Source organism: Rhinopithecus roxellana, chromosome 12 (genome assembly GCF_007565055.1).
Source record: "Rhinopithecus roxellana isolate Shanxi Qingling chromosome 12, ASM756505v1, whole genome shotgun sequence".
Lineage (NCBI taxonomy): Eukaryota > Metazoa > Chordata > Mammalia > Primates > Cercopithecidae > Rhinopithecus > Rhinopithecus roxellana.
The window spans coordinates 10,080,555-10,106,719 of record NC_044560.1 but is presented as its reverse complement, the minus strand read 5'-3'; the positions used below and the strand labels follow the sequence as shown (position 1 = coordinate 10,106,719).

The 26,165-nt window shown below is 37.2% G+C and overlaps 1 protein-coding gene across 21 annotated transcripts in view; it reads left to right on the top strand.

Annotated features, from left to right (window-relative positions):
* Positions 1 to 26,165, top strand: part of EIF4G3 (eukaryotic translation initiation factor 4 gamma 3) — a 375,220-nt gene that overhangs the window by 171,693 nt on the left and 177,362 nt on the right. For 10 of the 21 annotated variants that reach the window (XR_004060416.1, XM_030942485.1, XM_010364338.2 and 7 more), the window contains 3 exons: positions 10,665 to 10,760; positions 12,160 to 12,273; positions 15,815 to 15,847. Coding sequence is in view for 19 of the 21 variants with exons in the window: in XM_010364338.2 (XP_010362640.2) it covers positions 10,665 to 10,760; positions 12,160 to 12,273; positions 15,815 to 15,847 (243 nt within the window). In the remaining 2 variants the exon portion in view is untranslated. The remainder of the gene's footprint in view (positions 1 to 10,664; positions 10,761 to 12,159; positions 12,274 to 15,814; positions 15,848 to 26,165) is intronic. The other 11 variants (XR_004060417.1, XM_010364336.2, XM_010364337.2 and 8 more) reach the window with 3 other exon arrangements.

Sequence of the window (26,165 nt, the reverse complement as noted above, 5' to 3'; positions counted from 1 at the left end):
AAGAATTTTTTTTCCTTGACTGCCTTAACAAATTATTGTTCTTTATTTTAATATTTAAAAAATTTTTCTATATTGTTTTGAGTGTGGCTTTTTCTTGATTGGGCATACTCAGTTGGCTGCTGCAGATTCTTAACTGCTTGAGAGAGTTTGTGTCTGGTTGAAATTATTACACAGATGAGTTAGCAGCTTCTTTCACCCTGTGACCCCTTCCCAAATTCTGTTGGCTTCCTTCCCTGAGGGCCCCTGTGAGATATAGTCAGGGATAGCTTTCCTGGACTCTAGCTGGAGAACGTGAGTGCCTGCAAAGCTCTTCCTGCTACTGCTTCTACTTTCATATCCCACACTAAATCTGCTTCAGTTCTAGGTAAGGTTAAATCCTTCTGTAATCTGGATTTTCAGTTTTTTTCAGTGGGAATGTGTGTTCTGAGGCAGGATTTCCTACTGTTACACTTGGGGAACTCACGATTTCTCACCTGTCTTCTGGAATTTGCAGAGGTGTGCCACTTCTTTCAGAGGATCTGTGGATTCTTTCTGTTTTCCCGATATATTCCTGTGGGTGGTTCTTGGAGCAAAAGTCCATGGTGTGAATCTCCACGTTCTTCTGTCCGTCCAAGTGGGAGCTGCACGTTAATCCTGTCTCCCTTCTTTTTGTTGTTCTGGACGGGGAGCTTGGTCGTTCAGTCACAAAACTTTATTCTTTGTGAATCCTAGTGGCTTCTGTTCTCCAGTTCTCCAGGTTCTTAACTGGTTTCTTGAGTTTTTACAAAGGTACTTCTTTGGTCAGTATGTTGTTCACTTGGTGTTTTCATGGGGGTGATGTGGACCTGGATCGTCGTAGTCTGTTGTCTTTCTGATGTCCTGTGTTTTTGAAGCAGATACACATGTTTTTGAAGCAAAAAGTGTCCTGCTTTATGAAACAGATATGCATCAATAGAATTTTTGCTGTTTCTCTTAATTCAAGCATTTTATTGCAGTGGGATTTGAAATGTGCGCTAATTATACAGATTTGGGGAGAAAAGTTCTCATGAGGTTGCAGGTGCCTCTAAGCAATGTGAATGGGAAATCATTTTAGGGTCACAATAAAATAATGTGCCATACCTGTGGAAATACGGGATGGTAAACGACTGTCCTGAAACCCTCAGGAATGAGAATGTTGGATTTTTTTTTAAGACAAAAACTTAAGGATAGATAATGTAAATGTTTAATAATTAAATAGCAAGAGGTAAAGGAAAAAAACTTGTAGTTCTAATATCAATATAGGCCAGTGTTCTTAAACTTTTATACTTCAATATCCCTTTATACTCTTAAATAGAACTCTTTGGGGTTCTCAATACTATATGCATTATATCTACTAATAAAAATGTCTGCACGTACCCATGTGTATAAGCATAGTTTATCATTCTTTCAAGTAAAATGGCATTGCATGAAAAAGTGGCTAGTTTAGTTTGTAACTCTAATGGTGGTACAGGTGCTTTTTCTTAGTACTACTAATTTACCTCAGAACTGTTTTAGGTCTTCTCACTTGATCAACACGGTATACTAAAAAGGTGTGCTAAAGTTTATTAGTATATTGTTTTATTTATATAACATTCTTTAAATGACCAAATTATAGAGATGGAGGATAAATTTGTGGTTGTCAAGGGAGAGGAGTGAGGCAGGAAGGAAGATGTTTGTGGCTATTAATAGGGTAGGGTAATACCACAGATGCTTGTCAAGAAATTTTTTGTATTTTGACTGTAATGGTGGTTATATGAATTTATACATGTAACAAAATTGCATAGAACTAAATATACACACAGATGTGTGTGCATGCATCTGTAGTAAAACTCAGGAAATCTGGATAAGGTTGATGGATTGTATTGATGCGATTTTTCTGGCTGTTGTACTGTGCTGTAGTTAGATATTACCATTAGGGAAACTAGATGAAGAGAATATGGGATCTCTGTTTTATTTCTCAAATTCCATGTAAGTCTATAATTATTTCAACTTAAAAAGTGATACATTCTGTTAAAGAAGTGACATTCTTTTGTCAATTATCTGTAGAATAGAAAAATTTAAAAGTTAAGTGACATTCTTAAGAACTGGCATTTTTTTTTCCTTTAATTTTTTTTTTAAGTTTAATTTGTCGTGAAGGCTTAGGGATAAAGAATACAGTGACTATCATTGCCTTGATTTTCACTAAGTATATATAAGATTTACTTAGTGAAATCTCAGATTTCCTGAGTATATATGTAAGATTTACTAGTAGCTACATCCACCTTGCTTTTCTGTCATTGTTGAAAATATCAGCACAGGCCTGTAACATCTTAGTATTTATATTACGAAAATATTTCACCTCCCACACCTGCTTTAGTAGCATTACAGAGATGCCCAGGACACTGTGGACCACACTTTGATAATCAGTAGCTTACTGCTTTAGTCTTTATTAGCTGAGGAAAACAAGTGCTATGCTTAAGACTGCGTAGGAAATTCGGTGATAGGTCTCTGCCACTGCCTCCAGTGTTTTATATTGTGATCTTGTTTGTTGGATATTGTTGTACTTCTATAAAAGTAGAGTCGCAGGAGTTTAGAGTGATATAAAATATAGAACTCATAAAAGCAAAACATGAAAATTAACAGTTTTCTATACCTGTGCTGTGCAGTATGTTAGCCATGGGCTATATATATGGATATTTACATTCTAAGTGATTAAAATGTATATAAATACAATTTAAATGGAAATCAGTGGTTATAGAGTTAGTTTTTTGCAAGATGAAGAAGTTCTAGAGATCTGTTGTACTATGTGCATATAGTTAACAGTACTGTATATTTAGTGGTTAAGATAGTAAATTTTGTTACATGTTTTCTTCTCTTTTCTTTTCTTTTCTTTTTTTGTTTTGAGACAGTCTTCCTCTGTCACCCAGGCTAGAGTGCAGTGGCACCATCTTGGCTTACTGCAACCTTCGCCTCCTGGGTTCAAGTGGTTCTTCTGCCTCAGCCTCCTGAGTAGTTGGGACTACAGGCGTGAACCACCATGCCCAGCTAATTTTTGTATATTAGCCAGGCTGGTCTTGAACTCCTAGACCTCATGGTCCGACTGCCTTGGCCTCCCAGAGTGCTGGGATTACAGGCATGAGCCACCACGCCTGGCCTTGTTACATGTTTTCTACCACAAAATTTAAATTGAGTAAAATTCATTTAAATAAAAATTTATTTTCTCAGTTTCATCAGTCACATTTCAAGTGTTCAGTAGCCACATGTGGCTAATAACCATTTTAGAGAGAGTAAATATGGAACATTTATAATTATCACAGAAAGTTCTATTTGCATTGGTTGTGTTGTGTAGCGCTTAAGAAGACAATTTTTGGCTGGGTGGGGTGGCTCACGCCTGTAATCCCAGCGCTTTGGGAGGCCAAGGCAGGCGGATCACAAGGTCAGGAGTTTGAGACCAGCCTGGCCAATATGGTAAAATCCCGTCTCTACTAAAAGTACAAAAATTAGCCAGGCGTGGTGGCACACACCTATAGTCCCAGCTACTTAGGAGGCTGAGGCAGAAGAATCGCTTGAACCTGGGAGGCAGAGGTTGCAGTGAGCTGAGATCGCACCATTGCACTCCAGCCTGGCCGACAGAGCGAGACTCCATCTCAAGAAAAAAAGAAAAAAGAAGAAGAGGAAGAGAACAGTTCTCAAGAGGTTGAAGGTACTTGGTCTAGACTTTAAGGTGCTATTTTTGTTTCTCTGGCCAGATTTAAGTGTCAAACATTTGTTAGGTGGAAGAGTTTCTCTTTCTTAATTTGTACCCTATAATATCTACTAACAAGAATCAGTGGGGCTGGATGTGGTGGCTCACGCCTATAATCCCAACACTTTGGGAGGCTGAAGCAGGAGGATTGTTTGAAGCCAGGAATTCAAGACCAGACTGGGCAACATTGGCAAGACCGTATCTCCACGAAAAATTTAAAAATTAGGCATTGTGTTATGTGCCTGTAGTCTTAGCACTTGGAGGCTGAGGGAGGAAGATTGCTTGAGCCCAGGAGGCTGAGGCTGCAGTGAGCTGTGTTGGTAGCACTGTACTTTAGTCTAGGTGACAGAACGAGACCCTGTCTCCAAGGATAAAAGAAGAAAAATGAATAAACACACTTATATATGCGAAAAGAGAAAGAAGTTTATAAAGAGAAATTTTAAAGCAGAATTAAGAACTTGTATGAATTAATAGGAATAGCCTATTTTTAAAACTTATTAGTATAGCTATGTAGTCTTATTCACATTTTAAGTCTTTACCAGCTCTAAGATGATAAGAGATAGATTTCCATCTAGCCCCTTTACAATTTCAAATTTTTCATTCCAGCATTGTAATCAATCTAGAATTTCTTTTGGTATAATGAGTTGAGGATGGTTAACCATCTTTGTTCTAAATGATTATTTAGTTTTCTCAACACAATTTATTAATTTTGGTATTTTTCTGCTAATTTGAAATGTTTCTAATACCTTCTGCATATATGTGGGTTTATTTCAACATTCTCTGTATTACTCATTCCATATCATTAAATGTTCTTCTGTATCTTTTTTAATGACTGCAAAGGATTATACACTGTGGCTGAGTAAGTGCTTCTTACATCTGTATTTCTTTATTGATTTAATAATAAACTTCTTAAAGATTAAAATAAGTATCCTGGGCACAGTGGCTCACGCCTATGATCCCAGCATTTTGGGAGGCTGAGCCAGGTGGATCACCTGAGGTCAGGAGTTTGGGACCAGCCTGACCAACATGGTGAAACCCCGTCTCTACTAAAAATACAAAAAAATAGCCAGGTGTGGTGGTATGCGCCTGTAATCCCAACTAATCGGGAGGCACAGGTAGGAGAATTGCTTGGACCCAGGAGGGGGAGGTTGCAGTGAGCTGAGATATGCCATTGCACTCCAGCCTGGGTGACAGAGTGAGACTCCATCTCAAAGAAAAAAAAAACATTAAAATAAGTGAAACAATCATCTATCTTAGGCCTTATTTACGCACATAGCCTACAGCACAGTGTTTTCTTTGTGCTAGATTTCTGCTAATGCTGTTGATTTAATTTTTATTATAAAAAATTATTTCGAACTCTATAAACAGCAGACTTCCTACTGGATATTCTGGTTTGCTTTGTTTTTTGTTCGTTTGTTCAAGACAGGTTCTCACTCTGTCGCCCAGGGTGAAGTACAGTGGCACAATTACAGCTCACTGCAGCCTCAACCTCCTGTTGTCAAGCGATCCTCTGACCTTGGCCTCCCAAAGCGGGATTACAGGCATGAGCCACTGCACCCAGCTTGCTTGGCATGTTTGTATTTCATGCAGGAGAAGCTGGAGGACAGAGGTTTTCTTTATTAAATTTTTATTGTAAAATAATCCTACTGATCATTGGACAGTAAAAACATAATACAGAAGTATATAAAATAAAACCTATGAGTTGTATCCTGTATACTCTTTATAACTGTCTCTGAAGTAGTCAATTTAAAATTTGCTACATATTTCTATAAGACGTTTATCTTCGTTGGTTGATATATGTACTATGTGCATATGTTTAGTTTTTAAGTTAAGATAGAATCTTTTTCTACTTAAAAATTCTACAATTTGCTTTTGTCACTTGATATTATTATGGACATCTTTCCATGGTGTATGTTGACTTGATTCATTCTAAAGATTATTCTATATTCTCTCAGTGACTAAGTACATAATCTCACCTTTTTAATATATAGACATTTAGAATATTTCCAGTTTTTTTGTTTTTGAGTATTTTTTTTTTCTTTTAGGAAGGGCCCATTGTGAATATATTCACAGAGTGAGTTCCCTGAAGTGGAATCATAGAATCAAAAGGATAAGCATATTTAAAATGTGCTCGGTATTACCTTATAGATTTTTTTTTTTTTTTTTGAGATGAAGTTTTGCTTTTGTCATCTAGGTTGGATTGCAGTGGTATGATCTTGTTTCACTGCAACCTCTGCCTCCTGAGTTCAAGCGATTGTCCTGTCTCAGCCTCCCAAGTAGCTGGGATTACAGGTGCCCACCACCATACCCAGCTAATTTTTGTATTTTTAGTGGAGACAGAGTTTCACCATGTTGGCCAGGCTAGTCTTGAGCTCCTGACCTCAGGTGATCTGCCTGTCTCTACCTCCCAAAGTGCTGGGATTACAGGCGTGAGCCACTGCACCTGGCCCTTTATAGCTCTTTGAAAAGTTGGCAGCTTAGTTTTTTAGTCAGATTTATGTTTGTTCACATACAGCGTGTACAATACTGAGTTTAATCTTTATGGCAGAATTTAGTTTAGGTGATGGCAGAATCTTAAAACGAGAAATGGCATGTCATCTCTGACTTTATATAAAGTACTTATAATAGTACCTGAAACCTAGTAAAAGCTAAATAAATGTTTTATGTTATAATTATTTTTGTTAGCTTAAGTCCATTGTACTATATTGTGAAAATAGGAAATGTAGATTTATTTTTTCGCATGTCTGTGGTTTGACAACCATCACGTCTGGAGTCTTGTTATACTTGATATGCAGTGTTAGTTTGTTTTGTCTTATAATGGAATTCACCATTTCTACCTGTGGTTGACTGTCCAAATCACTGCTTTTAATATCATTAGGGATTTAAGGGTTATATAAGGACTGTTGTAATTGGCTTTTCTTCAGTAACATTATTAATTTACATCATTTGCTGGGTTTGCTGTCACTATTGCGTTCTTATCTCCCCCAATATAAAAAGTATTAAAAAAAAGGTTTATTGAAACATAAAATTAATAATGGAAATGAGAACAGATATCTCTAACTCATCAACTTGGACAGTATACTGGATTGCAGTGTAAATTCTGTGTGTTCACCCGTATGTCCTTGGAGAAGTAAATCTTTGTGATGACTTTGAAATTATTTGAAAAGGGAAAGTACAAACAGAAGCTCTGATTATTATTGAAATGATTATTCATTGATCTGTCTCTAGTTTTCTATGCATTTGATGTGAAACATGGTCAAAGTATGTTCCCACTGAAACTTTTGCATTATTTTTCAACAAAGCATGGTAGTAAATTAAGGAAATTATTCTAGAATAAATCATTAAATGAAGAGAAGAGATAAAAGAGTAGAGGCATCTTTTACAGTTGCACTGCTTACAGCAATGATAGGTAACAAGTCATACCATTCCTAAGAAGTTTCTAAAGGCATCCACAGAGAATGGAAAAATGCTCTGAATGACCATTGAATGATCTATTGGCAAAATTTCTTTGTCATGTGCCACTGTTAAGCATTCCGTATTGCTGGTGGTATAATGGCATACATTGTGACAGAACAATAACTTCTGTATGTGGCTGCATTAGAGATTGTGCTTTCCATTTGATGAAGCTACTTGTGTACAGAGTCTGAATTAGCTCTTGGCATATGTACAAAGTAAATATGAAAAGAAGTACTTGATTATTTTTTTTTTAGTCTTTTTAGAGTAGAAAGCCTAAGACATAAGAAAATAAAATAATTTTTTGTTTTTTTAGTAATCATTTTCAGAGCAAGGATATAATCTGGAAAAAGGCGCATTGGGAACATTGTTGACAGAGCCCCAGCCATATGTGTGATCAGGAAGGGTGTTCTTTCTGAACAAAAGAACTTTATTTTTGACTGCCAATTCACATATTGCATTTTCATTTGGCTCTATGTTGCCTTATTTGGCTTGAGTGTTGAAAATATTGTTAAAATTTTGACTGAAGTCAAATAAGGTTGTCCTGTATATTTTTAGCACGTTCAATGAAATACTATGGATTCCCTTTCTATTTCAATAGTACAACAACTATGAGAGAACAAAGTGTTCCTCTAATTGTTTGAAGTATAGAAAGAGGTAGCATTTCTTTATGTTTTTGTAAGTGATATATTTCAATGTTATATTTAATATCTTGACATTTAAAAACTCCTGCTTCAGAATACCACCAAATTAGTGTCAGAATATATCCTAAGATCAAAGAGCCTCATTACTGAGAAATGACCTTATGAATACTTAATTTTTTTAATTTAATGAAGAATGAAATTGGTGCTCTCTTTTAAAACGATATCCAAATTCTCTAATAGAAGTTGAAGAAATAGTTTCCCTATCTCAGTGGAGCCAGAGTTAATAAGAAATTCATTCCTCATGTTTTTTTTAAGTTAAAATAGTCAAACTTTCAGCCTTTTAGATTTTGAATGTGATACATACACATAAACGTTGTGTCTGAAACAGTGCTATAAATAATCGTTGATAAGAAAACTTTGAATAAGTTTTAGGTAGTGTTTGACCCATTTATTAATTATTTGATAGACATGAGATACTTCACTGCCATATTTTTAGGTTAGTGGCTAGATTTAGTAGAACTAGAGTAGGAAAGGAAATCAATCTGATGTTGAACCTTAGTGTCAGCTACAGAGATGGCTATATTAAGGTTACCATGTTGAAAGATTGCCATATAGCCTATGTGTCTAATATGAAGCCATTAATTTTGTTTTGTATGACTCATAAAGAAAAAGAAAAAGAAATTTTGTTTTGTTTTGTTATTTGGAAGGTATGATGAATCATGTCAAATATTTCCTTTAAAATTGATGATCCGGCTAAACATTAAATGGTCCACAGATGCTAATACTTTCCAGATATATTATTTACTTTGTTTTCTTAGATAAGATACTTCAATTTTTCAGTCCTTGGTTTCCTCATTCATAGATGTGGGATAGTGGTAAATAAAGGTGCTTTGGAAATATTTTACTTTATCTCATTTAATCTTCACAAACTACCTTGAGAGGTACGTGTGTTGTACCTGTTTACATTCATGGGAAAGATAAATGAGTTGCCCAAACTAACAATGGTATTCAGTAGCAATTGTTAGGATTTCAGTCTAAGTCTTGTGGGTATATGTCCATTGTTCTTGGTGGCATTTCATTTTAAATACGTTACAAGCATTTTTTAAAATCATTGAATAGCACACAGTTTAATAGTAACAATTGGCATGGATTTGCAATGAAAAGCTTATGTTTTTATTTTCAGAAAATATATGATAAATTAGCTGTGTGTATTACATTATCACTTATTCTAAGGTTTTATATAAGGTTCTTATTGGTTATTGATTTTTATGGGATCATTTAAAAGGATTAAGGTATGTAAGTCTTGGCAAGATTACAGCAATATGTAACAGTTAACTGTGTGGACTGCTAATTGTGGCTCTGAGATGTCTTCTTCAAGGAAAGCACACCATAGCAAAAGCAAGTTTTCTCATCCGTGTTTGATTTTGTTTGTGGTTTGGGCTATCCATTTCAGAACTAGATGAATTCACAGTAGGTCCTCCTTGCATTGATAATTTCAAATAATTGTACCTAGTGTTTCCTTCATCTTTTTGTGCTGCCACAATTGTGTATATGAATGTTCTGGTTGATGCTCTCAGGAGCGTCAGCAATGCTGAATAGAGAGGTTACCACCAGATTCTTACTAGGCCATGCTTTCCTTCTAACCATGATGATGAGGCATGATAAGGCAATTTACATTGGCAAATTTGAAATCATTGATGATCAGAGAGCAGGGAAAAATTGTTGTGAACCTCACAGGCAGGTTAAACAAGTGTGGAGTGGTCAGCCTGAGATACGATGTGCAACTCAAAGATCTAGAAGAAAATGGCAGAATAATCTGCTCTCATCCTGTCGGTTTTGTTTCATTGCACTGACAACCTTACCTGGCATCAGGAACCTTGAAGAGGCAAGGTGAAACACACAGGAGGGAAAGTTCTGGGATGCTTTTTCTAGCAACATAATACATACTTGTAAGCCGGGCGCGGTGGCTCAAGCCTGTAATCCCAGCACTTTGGGAGGCTGAGACGGGCGGATCACGAGGTCAGGAGATCGAGACCATCCTGGCTAACATGGTGAAACCCCGTCTCTACTAAAAATACAAAAAAAAAAAAAATAATAATAATACATACTTGTAAATAAAATGCCTTAATGCACAAAAAAAGAAAAATAATTACACCTAGATTTTGGTTTGGTGATGTCCTTTTATCAGGAGATTTATGGTAACTTAAACACTGTTGCACTAGCTGGTAAGGAAGCTCTTGCCTGTAGTTCCAGCTACTGAAGAGGATGAGGCGAGAGGATCTCTTGAGTCCAGGAGTTCGAGACCAGCCTGGGCAAATACCAAGACTCCATCTCTTAAAAAAAATTAAAAAGTTGTTCGGGCACTTTGGGAAGCCAAGGCAGGAGTATTGCTTGAGGCCTGGAGTTTGAGCCCAGCTTTGGCAACAAAGTGAGACCCTGTCTCTGCAAAAAAAAAAAAAAAAAAAAAAAAAAGAAAGAAAGAAAAAAATTAGTCCAGCACAGTGCTGTGTGCCTGTAGTCCCAGCTACTCCAGAGGCTGAGGTGGGAGGATCCACCTAAAACCATGAGTTTGAGGCTGCACCAAGCCATGATTGCGCCATTGCACTGTAGCCCAGGTGACAGAGCGACACCCCAGTTCATTAATTAAAAAAAAAAAAAAAAAAAAAAAAAAGGAACTGCACTTGATTTTGAGTTACTGGATATTGTGATAAAGTTAAATTGTTAAAAAGTAGAACTGTAAACCACATTAATAACCACTTCTATAAACTTTTATAAAACATCTTGAACTTGAATTGCCACGCCATCTTTTTAAAAAATATTATGTTGTTCTTGCCATTCTTTGACAGACGCCTTATCCCTCTGGACAGAATGCAGGTCCAACCACGCTGGTATACCCTCAAGCCCCTCAGACAATGAATTCACAACCTCAAACCCGTTCTCCGGTAAGTAAGCAGAAGCTTATAGCAAATTACATGCTCTACCTATGTTTGTGTGTGTAGTGGCTTGGGTTTCTTTGCCAAATATTTTTACTGGATTTTGGAAGTTTCTTCCAAAGATGATTTATTATTATGACTACTACTATTATTTGTTAGCTTTGCGTTTTCAGACCTTACCTATAGCAATAATTAAATTTATTGAGAAAAAGAAGAGGTGGAGCTTTTAGCCCCCCACCCCCTTTTAATACTTTTCTATAGCATGATATTTAAGTCTGGTTGCATTCAAGTTTACTTTATTTCAGCTTATAATTTTTGTTAGTTGTACTGTTCAAAATTCAGGTAAGAGTAAAGTACAATGATTTTAGGAGTAAATTGAATTTCACTAATTAAATTCTCAAATCCCAGTGGTTTGGGGAAGCAGGACTTTTCAATCAGTGTTATTAGATCTGTTCTCACCATTTGACGGTGTGGGTATGTGCATGACATATACCAGTGAGTGTATTCATTTATTCAAATGGTAAATAAATTGTGATACAAATGTAAATGTTATCATCCTCTTTTTTCATCCTTTACGTGAATTGCAGTAAGTACTGCCAAGACTGAGAATTTACACAAGGTTCATCCTTTGTTTCACAAAAGTATACAGTGGCTTCAGCTCTCCATTCCTTAGAACATCGTTTCCTGCCCTGCATGATTAACTTTGGCTAGAAGGTGCTTCTGTAACATCTCACATTGTGTATCTCACATCCCTCTTTGTACCTCAGCTCTGTGTATTCTTCAGAATACAGGGATTTCTTTTTGTTCTCTGCCCCTGCTTTTTTGCCTGGAGTGCAGGAATACCTCATTGCATTAGCTCCTATTCATTTCGTTTTATGCATGAATTTATAATTGTTTAAATGTACCAAAGACTTACCCAAAGAACTAGGAGAGCATAGTCTGCACCAAAATGTAATCTCTTTCTTATCCTTTTTCTGTTTTCCTTTTCCCTGTTGCCCTGTTCTCCAACAGCTGTTCTTAGATCCTGGTTCTCCCCAGTGGGTGGAGGAACCATTCTAAAGAGGTGGGACTTTGGTCCTAGTTGCCTGTTTGCTTGTCTCTTTTTTTGCTGAAATGGTCAATAAGATGTCTGATACAGGTTTTGTTATGAGAGTGGTTCAGGGATGTGTACACTTTACTACTTGGGTCTGAGATCTCACCAGATCGATTTAGATAGGCCCTGGTTCTAATAATTAAACATGGAACATTATGGTAAGCTCCTATTGCAAAGAATTCTTTGGCCCTCTTTCTCTATGCCCCCACCCCTCTTTTCTGATTATCAAAAACGAAAATGAATTAAATTTACATGGTTAGAACTGGCGCAGAACCTGACTGAAGAGCTGCATCTCTAAACCAGTTTTTTTGACAGCCCAGCAGAACAGTGCCAATACATTGCACAGACAACTGGAAGAGGAGGAAGGTTTTGGAACAGACTCCCGTTTACAGGTCCTTGGCTGGAAGAGGCTGGATAAAATACTGCATTGTAAGCAATATAACAAACTGTACTTCTTGCAGGCAGTGGTGCCTCTGGCACTTAATATTTTTGACCACATCCATTTATTGGCTGATGAACAGAAATGCATTGATTGCTTCCTCTCTGAAAGTTCAACCTAGCATGGCAGTTTCTGCCAGGCATAGTGGGGAAAAGAATAACAAATTGGGTGGGTGTTCTCTATTGGGAATTAGTCAGGAAGAATTTGGGGGTTTAGATTTTTCTTTATTTTAAACTTGAAGTGAGATATCCCTTTCAGATAAATTTGAATTTAAAAGATAAATATCAAGGCTTCTTTTTACTCCCTTTCAATTTTATAATTGAATATTATAAGGAGGAAATTGTCTGTAGTTGTCAGCCATTTTTCTGTGGTCATAAACTCTTCAGATACTATTCTCTATACAGTTTTTGCCATCTGCTCTGCTAGTGACCATTACCCACCCCATTACTAAAAACCACACACATAACATTCCATTACATACCCTAAAACAAGTGCAAGACTAGCAGACTCCAGACTACTCTTGCTTCTTGTTTTAGGTTTGATTTTCTTTATTTTGTTATGGGTTTTTTGTTGTTGTTGTTGTTGTTGCCGTTGTTTTTTTTTTTTTTTTTTTTTTTTTTTGCTCTGGGAGGGTGAAGTTGGGGTCTGAAATTTGGCACGATTGCATTTTCTGTTTACATCCCAAGTTGTCATAGTCTAGTCTCATCCATCTCATAGCTGTCCCAACTAGTGAGGAGAGGTAAGCTGTTACATTAAGGAAGGGCCTCTTCCTGTGGCTTTGTAGAGCAGCTAAAGCTTACTCCATTCTATTTCTGCATTAATAGGCCATTGGCAATTGCACAGTTTTAGGCTTTTCTGTTCTTCCCTGGACAGCTGCCTTTGCAATCCAACTGGCTTCAAATGGCCTCCCTCCCTCCTTCAGGTTATCTTTGTGCCTGTCTTTCTACTTGATGCTTAGAATCTTAGTTAAATTCATAATATGGAAAGAAAATCTTTTCAAAAGTAATAAAAACACTGATAAGCTATCTGTTCCATTTTCTCATTTTATTGGAACTTTTAAACAGTGTTAGTTGTTGTTGTTGTTGTTGTTGTTGTTGTTTTTAATAGCCTGTCTAAAGTAGTGAAGCTATTAAATACTTAATTTGGAGAGGGAGACAGTTTGGCTTTTGTAGTAACTCTAACCATTGGTTATTTTTATAATTTGTGGTATTGTGTCAAAATTATATCAGTGTTACGTTGGCCATGCTCAGTTACCAACTGTGCATAGAAGGGGTGAGTAAGTGGGTGGGTGGCATTAACATTGGATGCAAGTTCACAGAAGGCTGCTTTCCTTTATATCTACAGTCCTCACCGTCTTAAAGACCCTTCTTTAACAAAAAGGAAAGAAAAAAGAAAGAAAAATTTCTATTTTTAACATGAGCCAGCAGCGACTACAGTTTGTTCTGTTGCTTACAGCTACCCATAGGATTAAGACTATTGTCATTTCAAATGAAAAACTCAATAGCCAATGGTGACTAGTGCAAAATAGACTAGGGTACTTTCCTAGGGCACTTTCTACTAACTTAAGTTGGGATTTTCTTTCTTGCTTTTGTTTTTATATATGTGTAATTTTATAAGATACTCTTCTTGTTCATAGAAAGTTCTCTTTTGACTGGAACATTCAAACTGTACAAAGTTTTAGCTTTTATTTTAGAGCCTTGAAAATGGGACATTTTCTGTGGAACAGTGATAAGACAGGTACTGCCATACTCAGGTTAATTTTGTAACATGGCCCTTCTCTTCCATTTTCTTCAAAAGTGTCAGGAAGAAACATTTCATACTCCACTCCCGACTTTCATACCACATGCCTGGTATTGCTTATTCTTGTCCATAGCAGAAGTGTGATGTTTTCTTCTACTAATTGGAAAACTGAAAATATAAGACCTCAGTTTCTTTGAAGAGAAAATTTCCTGCAAGAACTGTAGCTGCCAGTTATCATCATTCTGAAAAGCTGTATTATATTGATTAGCCAAATATGATGGCTGACCTAACATAACCCAACCTTATAGGTCATTAATGTACTTTTCATTACTTGAACAACAGGTGACATTTTAGCTTCTGAGGTGAATTCTTGACAGAGCTGTTTTCAGCTGTCTCCTACATTGTGGCCATGTGTTCTACTGTAATTTGTTGAAATTTTAAAATAGGAACTAATGGTAGTTGGGGAACTAATTGCAAATGTTTTGCAAGTCAGTATCGCACGTAACTTAAATGCTGAGCTTGAGACATTGTTTCTTAATCGTCAGTCTAATTCATCTGTAGTGTTAAGCTGACAGAAGGAAGTCTCTATAGAGAAAACAAGACAGCTAAAGACATATATTTTAGCTCCTTAAATATGTTAGATAAAAACCCTGTATATGGTTTACATTAAGCACTGCTTTCTAAATATTTTCTTTTACTATTGAAGAGGATGGTTAACATTACAATAGCTAATGTATTAGTATCCAGAATATGGCTCTCCATAACCCAATATTTTTGTCTGTTCCTTTCAGTTAAAATGTATTCAAACCCAAATTTGGCCTAGTGAATTATTTGATCCTAGAGGTTTAGCAGTTAAAATTCACATAGGTGAAAAAACTTTTTCTTTTGTTCTAAGTTAGTGGAAGGGTTGGAATATATATTAGCCACTTTCAAGTACTCAGTGATTTAGCTGAGGAATTACATTTCTTTGTGCTTTATTCTTAGATAACAATAGGTACATATACACAGTGCTTTGCTGTTGTCTATAGTAATTAAGAGATTTGACTTATTTACTCTTTTTCCTTCTCAAGTCTGTAAGAATACCACTTGGATTAATTGTGTTAGAGACTGATGTTCTTTACTAGCTGTTTGCCTTGACATGCCTGGTATTAAACTATACTAGTTAACTGCATTTAAACTTAAGTGTGTGTGTGTGTGTGTGTGTGTGTGTGTAAAGTCATAAAAAAATTTTTCTTTGACTCTAAGAAATTAAGATATTGAAACTTCCATTTCATGGATAAGATATCCCATTTAACTTAAGAAAATTTGCAATTAATCCTTTTACATTTTTTGCTTCCTGCTGGACTTTGTAATTATCTCCTGGTTAGGTCTTGTAATGTAAAAACTTTCTCGTTTCCTCCAGCTGTATCAGTTACATACAGCATACTTGGTTTTCACATTTGTCTTAATGTAACCACTTAATTTTTCAAACTTTCTTTTGCCTTATTTTAGGGTTGTTGTTTTTGAAAAAATAGTCCTATCAGAGAGTACCTTACATGCCTAACAGCATAGCCTGTTTCTCTCCCAGCTGATAAATGACAAACTATTCTGATAGCGGTGTTAACCTGTTGAATCTTAGTACCTGTCTGTCACTGTCCTGCAGCAAAGCTTTGACTGTTTTGTGTGTTGTTTTTTATTTCCCCGCTGTGGGTTTTTTTCTTTTGGCATATTGTGTGAAATTTTGGTTTTTGTTGTGGTGTTTCTGACTCTTTGTGCCTTTCCTTTTGTGTTTGTTTTCCCTCCTTTTCTCAGTTTGCAGCGGGGCCTCGACCTCCCCATCATCAGGTACTGTACCCTTGCCCCTTCACTATCACCCTTAACTAATAGGTGGGGGCTTTAGTAGCTGCTGACTCTTAGAATGCTGCCATCCCATAGAACTACTCAAATTACTCATTTCAAGAGTAGCTTTTATCTGATCTAATTCAACTTTCTTTGTCCTTCATTAATCTCACTGCATTTTGTTATTAACAAATCCGTTTGCCTCTGTTTATGCCACATTTAAAAAATGCTACAGTTTTTTTTTCTTGCCAAACAAAGATTGTTTTTAAATTTTACAATGTTGAAAAATTGAGATATTAAGTGTTTATAGATTTTGTGGATATTTGTAGTAAGTTAAATTTAACTGAATGAAGCAGGCAGCATTCTATGGGTTTTCTGTTAACATTCTGATATAACCTGTATTGATGTGTATAAAATAGCATTAGTATTTCTAAAACTACTTAAACTCAGTTACTAACTGAGATCTAGTAATAAATTGATTAAAAATAGTGTACATCCATTTGCTGGATAGAACTATTTTTATACTTAGGACACAGAGATAATAGATACCTTAATTAATTTAAATAACTTTATGCTATTGGTTTTCTAAATGAAATAATTGTATAAATTAAAATTTCAAAAGTATGTATGTGAACACTGTCATTTAGTAGGAATCTATTTAGAGGTGGCAAGACAGAAGGACTTGCAGGGTTCTCCCTCCAACCCCCAATAGCTTTTTATGGGGTATTCTGAAACATTTTCTTCTGCTGAAAGAGCTTTGGTTTAGAGTCTGTTCATATTACAAGCTTTACTATTTAACCAGCTGGTTAGGCAAGTCTTTTTCTGCATCTTTTTTTCCTCATATGTAAAATGGAGATAAATAACTTCTGCCATAGAAATAGTGTAAGCATTTGACACAAAACAAGCAGTCAGTAAGTGGTAGCTGTCTTTAATATGATTGTTATGGAACAAAGTATGGTTGGATAAAATAAATATTACCAGTATTTGCCTGTGTTATCATATTTAGAATTCTTATTACTTAGTGGATATTGTTTAGTTGAAGGCTTCCATTGTCTTGAGTGATTTAATACCTGACTCTATTTCTCAAAATGTAGTCCTTCCAATCTGGAGACTGTAAAGGCAAAGCAAATCTGAGTTATTAAAGGTACTTTGCAGGAGGATGGCTATATGAGGTGGATGGCTATTGTTTGGGTTTCATAATGAAATAAAACCTTGGGGTATTTTTTTTTTTTTTTAATTCAGAGATAGTATTGTAAAGTATTAATACTTTAAGATGGACTTTGCCATCAGCTAGACCTAGGTTTGATTCTTCCATGTTATAACCGAGGGTTCTTGGATAAATCATTTACTGCTCTCCACCTTAGTTTTCTCACCTATAAAATGGAGACAGTAATACCATGTTGAAACTATTATGGGCTGGGCACAGTGGCTCACGCCTGTAATCCCAGCACTTTGGGAGGCTGACGTGGGTGGCTCACGAGGTCAGGAGATCGAGACCATCGTCGCTAACACGGTGAAACCCCATCTCCACTCAAAATACAAAAAATTAGCCGGGCATGGTGGCGAGCGCCTGTAGTCCCAGCTACTCAGGAGGCTGAGGCGGGAGAATGGCATGAACCCAGGAGGCGGAGCTTGCAGTGAGCTGAGACCTCACCACTGCACTCTAGCCTGGGTGACACTGTGAGCCTCCGTCTCAAAAAAAAAGAAACTATTATGAAAAGTAAATGAGATAATGAAAATAAAATGATTAGCAGGGTGTTTGGCACATAGTAACTAGGGCATATGATTAGTATTATGACTACTAATAATTAAAATACTAGTTTCTTGTGTAAAAGAGTGTTTATAATTTTATTTAAAAATTTAGTCCAGGGCCATAGAGTCGTGGCTTAAATTTTAATCCAGGGACAAGGCAAATACTCCTAAAAGAGAGAGACGTTGGGGAATCTTTGCTCAAGAAGCAGAGTGAAAAGAAACTATTTATTTGTGAAATAACTGCAGAGGAATTAGGGTGAAAATGTTTTCTGAGCTCCTTTATGTAAGGCACTTGTTAATGTCTTTGTTCACATGCTTGTGTTTTTCAAACCTTGGTTTATTTCATAAGTCATTTCAGATAGCTTAAGGTAAACTATAAGTAGAAGGAATTAACATTACCATTGGCCACAGTTATTTTGTTGGATTTTCTACTCTGTAGATTGATGGAATGATAAGTGAATTTTGAAACAAAAACAGTGTTGCTTAATAGGCCAGGTGTGGTTGCTCACGCCTGTAATCCCAACACCTTTGGAGGCCGAGGTGGGTGAATCACTTGAGGTCAGGAGTTCAAGACCAGCCTGGCCAACATGGTGAAACCCCATCTGTACTAAAAATGCAAAAATTAGCCGAGCATGGTGGCAGGCACCTGTAATCCCAGTTACTTGGGAGGCTGATACAGGAGATCACTTGAACCTGGGAGGCAGAGGTTGCAGTGAGCCAAGATCATACCTGCACTCCAGCCTGGGCGACAGAGCGAGACTCCATCTCAAAACAAAAAAAAAAAACAAAAAAGATCCAGATTACTAAATAGCCTGGGCATTTCTTATTTAAGACTAGTAACTTTTTTAAAGACTGTTGATCAAAAAATTTAGGTTCTTAATGAAAATAGCACAAATTTTAAGGTTGTGTTTCTGCTACTTGTGTTCGATAATAGTGGTTCTAAAATTAGGATACTGTATTTAAGCGTTTGTAGTGAGCTTTGGGAAATTCTGTTTTCTAAGAAAACTTTTTTATGAGCTTTAAAGTTATGTGGTACATTTTGTCTTTCTTTAATTCCAGCAATTGGGGAAAATGTTCAGAAATCTCTGTGAGAAAAGATTGATTTCAGCCCACATTTTCATGTGCAGTATGACTCAGTAAAGAGTTAGCAGATTAGTCGTTTAGCTGTATGATAATGCTCATGAATTTATGGCTAGTTTTGATTATTTTAAAAATAGAAGTATAGGCTGGATGCAGTATTTGATGCCTGCAATCCCAGCACTTTGGGAGGCTGAGGCAGGTGGATCACTTGAGCCCAGGAGTTAGAGATCAGCCTCAGCAACATGGTGAAACCTCATCTCTACAAAACAAATATATAAATACAGAAATTAGTTGGGCGTGGTGGTGCATGCCTGTAGTCCCAGCTACTCTGGGAGGCTGAGGTAGGAGAATCATCTGAGCCCACGTGGTCAAGGTTGCAGTGAGGTGTGATTGTGCCACTGTACTCTAGCCTGGGTGAAAGAGTGAGACCTTGTCTCAAAAGGAAAAAAAATAGTATAAATGTTTATTATATTATTTATTTATTTATTACCAAGAAAAATAATTATTGTTTAACTATAGTTCTTGGAGGTGAGTTCCTAAGATGCAGCATAAACCCAGAGGAATGATTTTCAATTCAGAAAATTCAGGTAGCTGGCACTTTTTTCTTTGTTATCCTTTTTTTCTTGAATACCAGTTAAATTCTTTTCATCATATCACAGAGAATTGAATAAGGATGTCTGTACCCTTGCCTCAGGCAGCAACCGTAATTACCTTGAATAGAGGAGGAGAAAGACATGGGGTTGAAGTGGCATAGCTGAGCAGAGCTAACTGAACCGGCATTATGTAGGGTGTAGCATCCACAGGAGATGTGGGGTCAGTTTGGTTTGTTTCACTACGGAATAGGTATTGGCATTTGGGTGGGATAACCAGTTATCAAAACTGCCCTATATAATACAATTAATTTAGTATCCTTTGGGCTCTAAATGCCGGTAGAATTTCCCTAGTGACAATTAGAAAACAAAGCAAAACAAAACAAAAACACCACTGTACATTTCCATGGAAGTGACAGCATTTCCCATTTGAGAATTGCTTACTGAATCTGTATTTCACAGTATCTTCTCTTCAGATCTAAAGTCAGGTAGCACCTAAACCCTGAAAGATTTACAGAGGAGTTGCTCATAATACAAAACAAGACATAGAGACTTGCATAATGAAATGCAAGCTATTGGAGGAAACAAATATTGAGTGGTATACAGAGAATATGCTTTTAAAGGGAAAACCCTCATGTCCTGGGATATTTTGGATTTGACATGCTTAAGACTTAAAGTGGAATTGAAGGCACAAATGGTTTTTTCATCTGTGGTAGTTTGCTTTGGCCATTGAATAGATTTCTTTTTTGTCCTTTATTGCATTATTCATCGGTGGCTACCTTTCTGATCATTTTACATGCTTTCATGCTTTGATCTCAATTTATTTTTTGAAGGAATTTGTTGTTGGATGATGTTTTTAATGATTGTTGTTTCTAAACTCCAGTAGCAAATATAATAACTTTTTGTTGATGCTTAGTAAAAATTGCAAAGTATGTTCTGTAGCTGTTGCAAAAAACTATATAATTATTTAGGTAGGCTTTTTGGAATTAATTGCTTGTGAAAAGAAAACGTCACCCAGTTTAGTAATCTAGAATTTAAATATTTTTTCTGTGTAAGATAGAGTTAACCTGAATTCAAGTAAACAAAAAATAACAAGATTTTAAATGGTAAACATTTTCTTTGTTCTTAATGGAATCAAGAAACTGCTTTGAGTGTATTTCTTGGAACTTCTTTTATTTAGAAGGTCTTGTAACTCCATTTGGAGGGCTAGAGCTCCTCTTGAGTCCACACAAATCAAATGCGCCATGCTGCAGTTAGGATTATTTCAGCCCTATCGCCTTCCTGATATTACTGTTAGTTTTTGTCTTTTGTGGAGATTCTTCAGATTATTGAGGATGTGCTATTCTTTTGGCATTTTATAACCTGAAGAGCTTTTAGAATTACAGTTTTCTTCAAAGATAAAATGAGAAATGCTAAGTCATTTTATATGCAAAACACTCTTGGCTTTAGAAATATGTCAACTATTTTTGTACTGATGCTTGAAAATCCCAAGGTAATTAGAAACTGAAAGAACAGAAAGTACACACAGAATTATAGCAAGTCACTTGGTATAATTTGGATTCTGGCTTGTGGTGTTTACTTTATGTACTTGGTCATTAAAATCTGTGTAGTTCTGGTTTAAAGTTACTTATGTTCCTGTCCTTATTTTATTTTTGGGTTTCACAATAGAGATTAAGTGTTGGTTATATACTATGACTAAGTAGTCTTTTCATTATGGGAAAGATCAGGGAAATGGTATTTTAAAGTGTTCATAGGACGAAACACTGTAGTTTTTTGATATATGATTTTAGTTCACATACTTTTCACAAACGCTGAAAAATATGCTGTATTCAAAGCAGTAGGATTTAGCATAAACAAATAATGAGCTTCATAAAACCAGCATATACTAGCAGCAGCAGCAAGAGGAGGAGTATGTGCCATCAAGAAATGTCTTACTTGGTGGCAAGCATTGAAATTGTGCATGTTTTCCTGTTGTGGTTTGGTTCTTTTTGTGAAAAAAGAAACTTTTGAAAAGAACAGCTGATTTATGTAGATTTCTTTTTTGTTATGATCCCTAAAGGTTTCTTTACTGAAAGTTTGTGGTGTTATATTCCTAGACCAGATATATTTGTTTTACTATAGGCCATTTATGAGGTTTGGAAAGTAAAATAAATGAAGGCTTGGGCTTGCCTCTGGGACCAGACCTGGCGCAACAGAATTAAATTAATATGAATAACAAACCATCTCAAACATCTATACAATCGTAAACCTCTTAAATTATGATCTTATGAACTATTTGTTTTTTGGAGCTTGATACAAGTGAGTGATGGGTGGCTTTATCTGGTATCTCATTCACAAGGAGTTGTATAGTAGCAGCATAAATAGTGAAGAAAATATATGTTGGGAGTCAGTAAAAATGGGATTCAGTTTCAGCTTCACTGCAAATTATCTTTGGGCGTCAGGTTTCTCATCTGCAAAATGGGTAAAATATGCTCATAAATGATATAAGATTGAGATGATTTATAATAACTGCACGTATTTCCTATGGGTGTTGTGAGGATAAAGTACCTGCCTATCACAGTGTCTGAAATGTAGTAAGTCCTTGGTAAGTGTCAGTTTCCTTTAGCAGTGAGACTGCCTGTCTTTCCCCCTTTTCCCCAGCTATTTTTTAGCATGAATGAAGTATTTTATTATGATGCTCATTTCCAAGACTCTCCCTTATGATCTGACAGAACACCTCCTGTTCCTGACATAAACCTCTAGGGTAGCACTGTGTAATAGAGTTTCTATGATGATGAAAATGTTCTGTACTTGTGCTTTTCACTGCTATAGCTGTACTAGCTATACATGGCTATTGAACACTTTAAATGTGGCTAATGCAGCTAAGTAACTGATTTTTTTTTTTTTTTTTTTTGAGACAGAGTCTCACTCTGTCACCTAGGCTGGAGTGCAGTGACACGATCTCAGCTCTCTGCAACCTCCACCTCCCAGGTTCAAGTGATTTTTGTGCCTCGGCCACCTGAGTAGCTGGAACTACAGGTGTGAGCTACCACGCCCTACTAATTTTTGTATTTTTTGTAGAGTCAGGATTTTGCCATGTTGGCCAGGCTGGTCTTGAGCTCCTGACCTCAAGCGATCCACCCACCTTAGCCTCCCAAAGTGCTGGGATTAAAGGCGTGAGCCACCGTGCTTGACCCGGAACTGAATTTTTAATATAAGTAGTCAAGTATGACTTGTGGCTACTGTATTGAACAACTCAGCTCTAGGGCTTACATATCCCGATTCTTAGTGAAACCTAAATTATATAATATTGACCACATGCAGAGAAATATAGAAAAAATTTGGAATGGAATAATCTCCGTTATAAATTATCATGGATCAACAGATTATCAAATTGACACCTGAGTCATATTCCATTATGTGGACTCTTTAAAGCTTGTCCCTTTATAACTTGCCAGCAAATCATAGCACTGTTCTTCAAGAGTACTTTAGACTTTTAAAAGATACTCACCAAGGAAATTCCTAATTGCAGATGTTAGTTTTTAATCTTCTAGTAGGCTGAACTGTATACTGCATAACACTAGAGATTTCAGAAGCATATTTTGTATTGCTTTGCAAGTTAGTAAATATAGACATGCCTCGGAGATATTGCAGACTTGTTTTCAGACCACAGCAATCAAGCAAATACTGCAATAAAGTAAGTCACGTAAATTTTTTGGTTTCCCAGTGTATGTATGTTATGTTTCCACTATGCTGTAGTCTGCTAACTGAACAGTAGAATTATGTGTAAGAAAATCATGTACATATAGTAATTAAATACTTTCTCTTTTTTTGAGACGGAATCTTGCTCAGTCGCCCAGGCTGGTGTACAGTGGCGCGATCTCAGCTCATTGCAGCCTCTGCCTCCCGGGTTCAAGCAATTCTGCCTCAGCCTCTCAAGTAGCTGGGATTACAGGCCCGTGCCGCTACGCTGGCTAATTTTTGTATTTCTGGTAGAGACGGGGTTTCACCATGTTGGCCAGGCTGATCTTGAACTCCTGACCTCATGATCTGCCCACCTTGGCCTCCTGAAGTGCTAGGATTACAGATGTGTGCCACCGCGCCTGGCCGGTAATTAAATACTTTCTGGCTAAAAAATGCTAATGATTATCTGAGTCTTCAGTGAGTTGTAATCTTTTTGCTGGTGAAGCGTCTTCAGTGTAGGTAGGTGCTTACTGATCAGGGTAGTGGTTGCTGAGGATTCAGGTGGCTGTGGCAATTTCTTGATATAAGACAAAGTTTGCCACATTGATGGACTCTTCTTTTTTTTTTTTTTTTAATTTATTTGTTTTTGAGATGGAGTCTTGCTGTGTCACCCAGGCTGGAGTGCAGTGGCATAATCTCTGCTCACTGCAACCTCCACCTCCTGGGTTCAAGTGATTCTCCTGCATCAGCCCCCTGAGTAGCTGGGACTATAGGCACATGCCACCATATCCGGCTAATTTTTTGTGTTTTTAGTAGAGCTGAGGTTTCACCCTATTGGCCAGACTGCTCTCAAACTCCTGACCTCAAGTGATCCGCCCACGTTGGCCTCCCAAAGTGCTGGGATTACAGGCGTAAGCTACTGCACCCAGCCAATGGACTCTTATTTTCATGAAAGATTTCTCTGCAGCAGGTGATGCTGTTTAACAGCATTTTACGCAGAGTAGAACTTATTTTATCATTGGAGTCAATCTCAAACTCTGCTGCTGCTTTATCAACTAGGTTTATGTAATAGTCTAAATCTTTCATTGTCCTTTCAACAGTGTTCACAGCTCCTTACCAGGAGTAGATGCCATCTCAGGAAATCACTCTTTTTTTGCTCCTCCATATGAAACCAGTCCTCATTTGTTCAAGTTTTATCATGAGATTGTCATGATAAAGTCAGTCACATCTTCAGGCTCTACTTTTTTTTTTTTCTTTTTCTTTTTTTTGAGATGGAGTTTCACTCTCATTGTCCAGGCTGCAGTGCAGTGGCACCTTCTCCGCTCACTGCAACCTCCACCTCCCAGGTTCAAGTGATTCTCCTGGCTCATCCTCCCAAGTAGCTGGGATTACAGGCATTCGCCACCATGCCCAGCTAATTTTTGGCATTTTTAGTAGAGATGGGGTTTCACCATATTGGGCAGGCTGGTCTCGAACTCCTGACCTCAGGTGATCCGCCCGCCTCGACTTCCCAAAGTGTTGGAATTACAGGCGTGAGCCACTGCTCCCGGCCCAGGTGCTATTTCTAATTCTAGTTCTCTTGCTGTTTCCACTATATCAACACTTACTTCTTCTACTGAAGTCTTGAATACCTCATAGTCATCCATGAGTATTGGAATCAGCTTCTTCCAAATGCTTGTTAATGTTGATATTTTGGCCTTCTCCCATGAATCACAAATGTTTCTTCCCTTCCCCTTCCCTGCCCTGCCCTGCCCTGCCCTACGTCAGCCTCCTAAGTAGCTGGGACTCCAGTCGGACACCACTGCATCCAGGAATGTTATTAATGGCATCAGCAATGGTGAATCCTTTCCAGGAAGTTTTTAATGTAGTTTGCCCAGAACCATCAGAGAAATCAGTATGTATGGCAGCTGTAGCCTTACAAAATATACTTCTTAAATAATAAGACTTGAAAATCAAAACAAGCCGGGCGCAGTGGCTCAAGCCTGTAATCCCAGCACTTTGGGAGGCCGAGACGGGCGGATCACGAGGTCAGGAGATCGAGACCATCCTGGCTAATACGGTGAAACCCTGTCTCTACTTAAAAATACAAAAAACTAGCCGGGCGACGAGGCGGGCGCCTGTAGTCCCAGCTACTCGGGAGGCTGAGGCAGGAGAATGGCGTAAACCCGGGAGGCGGAGCTTGCAGTGAGCTGAGATCCGGCCACTGCACTCCAGCCTGGGTGGCAGAGCAAGACTCCGTCTCAAAAAAAAAAAAAAAAAAAAAAAAAAGAAAATCAAAACAAATCCTTGATCCATAGGCTGCAGAGTAGATGTGTTAGCAGGCATGAAAGCAACATTAATCTCTGTATACATCTCCCTCAGAGCTCTTGGGTGACTAGGTGTTTTCCCAGCAAGCAGTAATATTTTGAAAGAAATCTAAGCTCTCTACAATGGCCTTAAAATAACCAGTAACCCATGCTGCCAACAGATGTGCTATCATTCTGGCTTTGTTGTTTTATTTATAGGGCATAGTCTGAGTAGATTTAGCATATTTCTTAAGGGCCCTAGGATTTTCCGGATAGTAAATAAGTACTGGCTTCAAATTAAAGTCACCAACTATATTAGCACCTAAAAGTCGAGTCAGCCTGTTGAATCTTTGAAGCTTTGATGCTAGGCATTGACTTCTCACTAGCTATGAAAGTCCTGGTTAGAGAGAAGTCAATGCATGACATCTTGTTTCAATAGATGGCTGTTTCATCTACACTTAAAATCATGTGTTTAGTGTAGGCACTTTCATCAGTTATCTTGGCTGGATCTTCTGGATAACTTGAAGCAGTTTCTCCATAAGCACTTGCTGCTTCACCTTGCACTTTTATGTTATGGAGACAGCTGCTTTCATTCAACCTCATGAGCTAACCTCTACTAGCTTCAAACTTTTCTTCTGTGGCTTTCTTACCTCTCAGCCTTCATAGAATTGAAATGAGAGTTAGGAGTTTGCTTTGGATTACATTTTGGCTTAAGGGAATGTTGTAGCTGGTTTGATCTTCTATCCAAACTGCTCTCACTTTCTCCATACCAGCAATAAGGCTGTTTTGCTTTCTTATCATTTGTGTGTTCACTGGAGAGTAGCACTTTAAATTTCCTCCAAGAACTTATTCTTTGCATTTACAACTTGGCTTTTGAAGTAGCTTTCAGCCTATTCCAGCTTTTAACATGCCTTCCTCACTAAGTTTAGTCATTTGTAGTTTTTATTTAAAGTG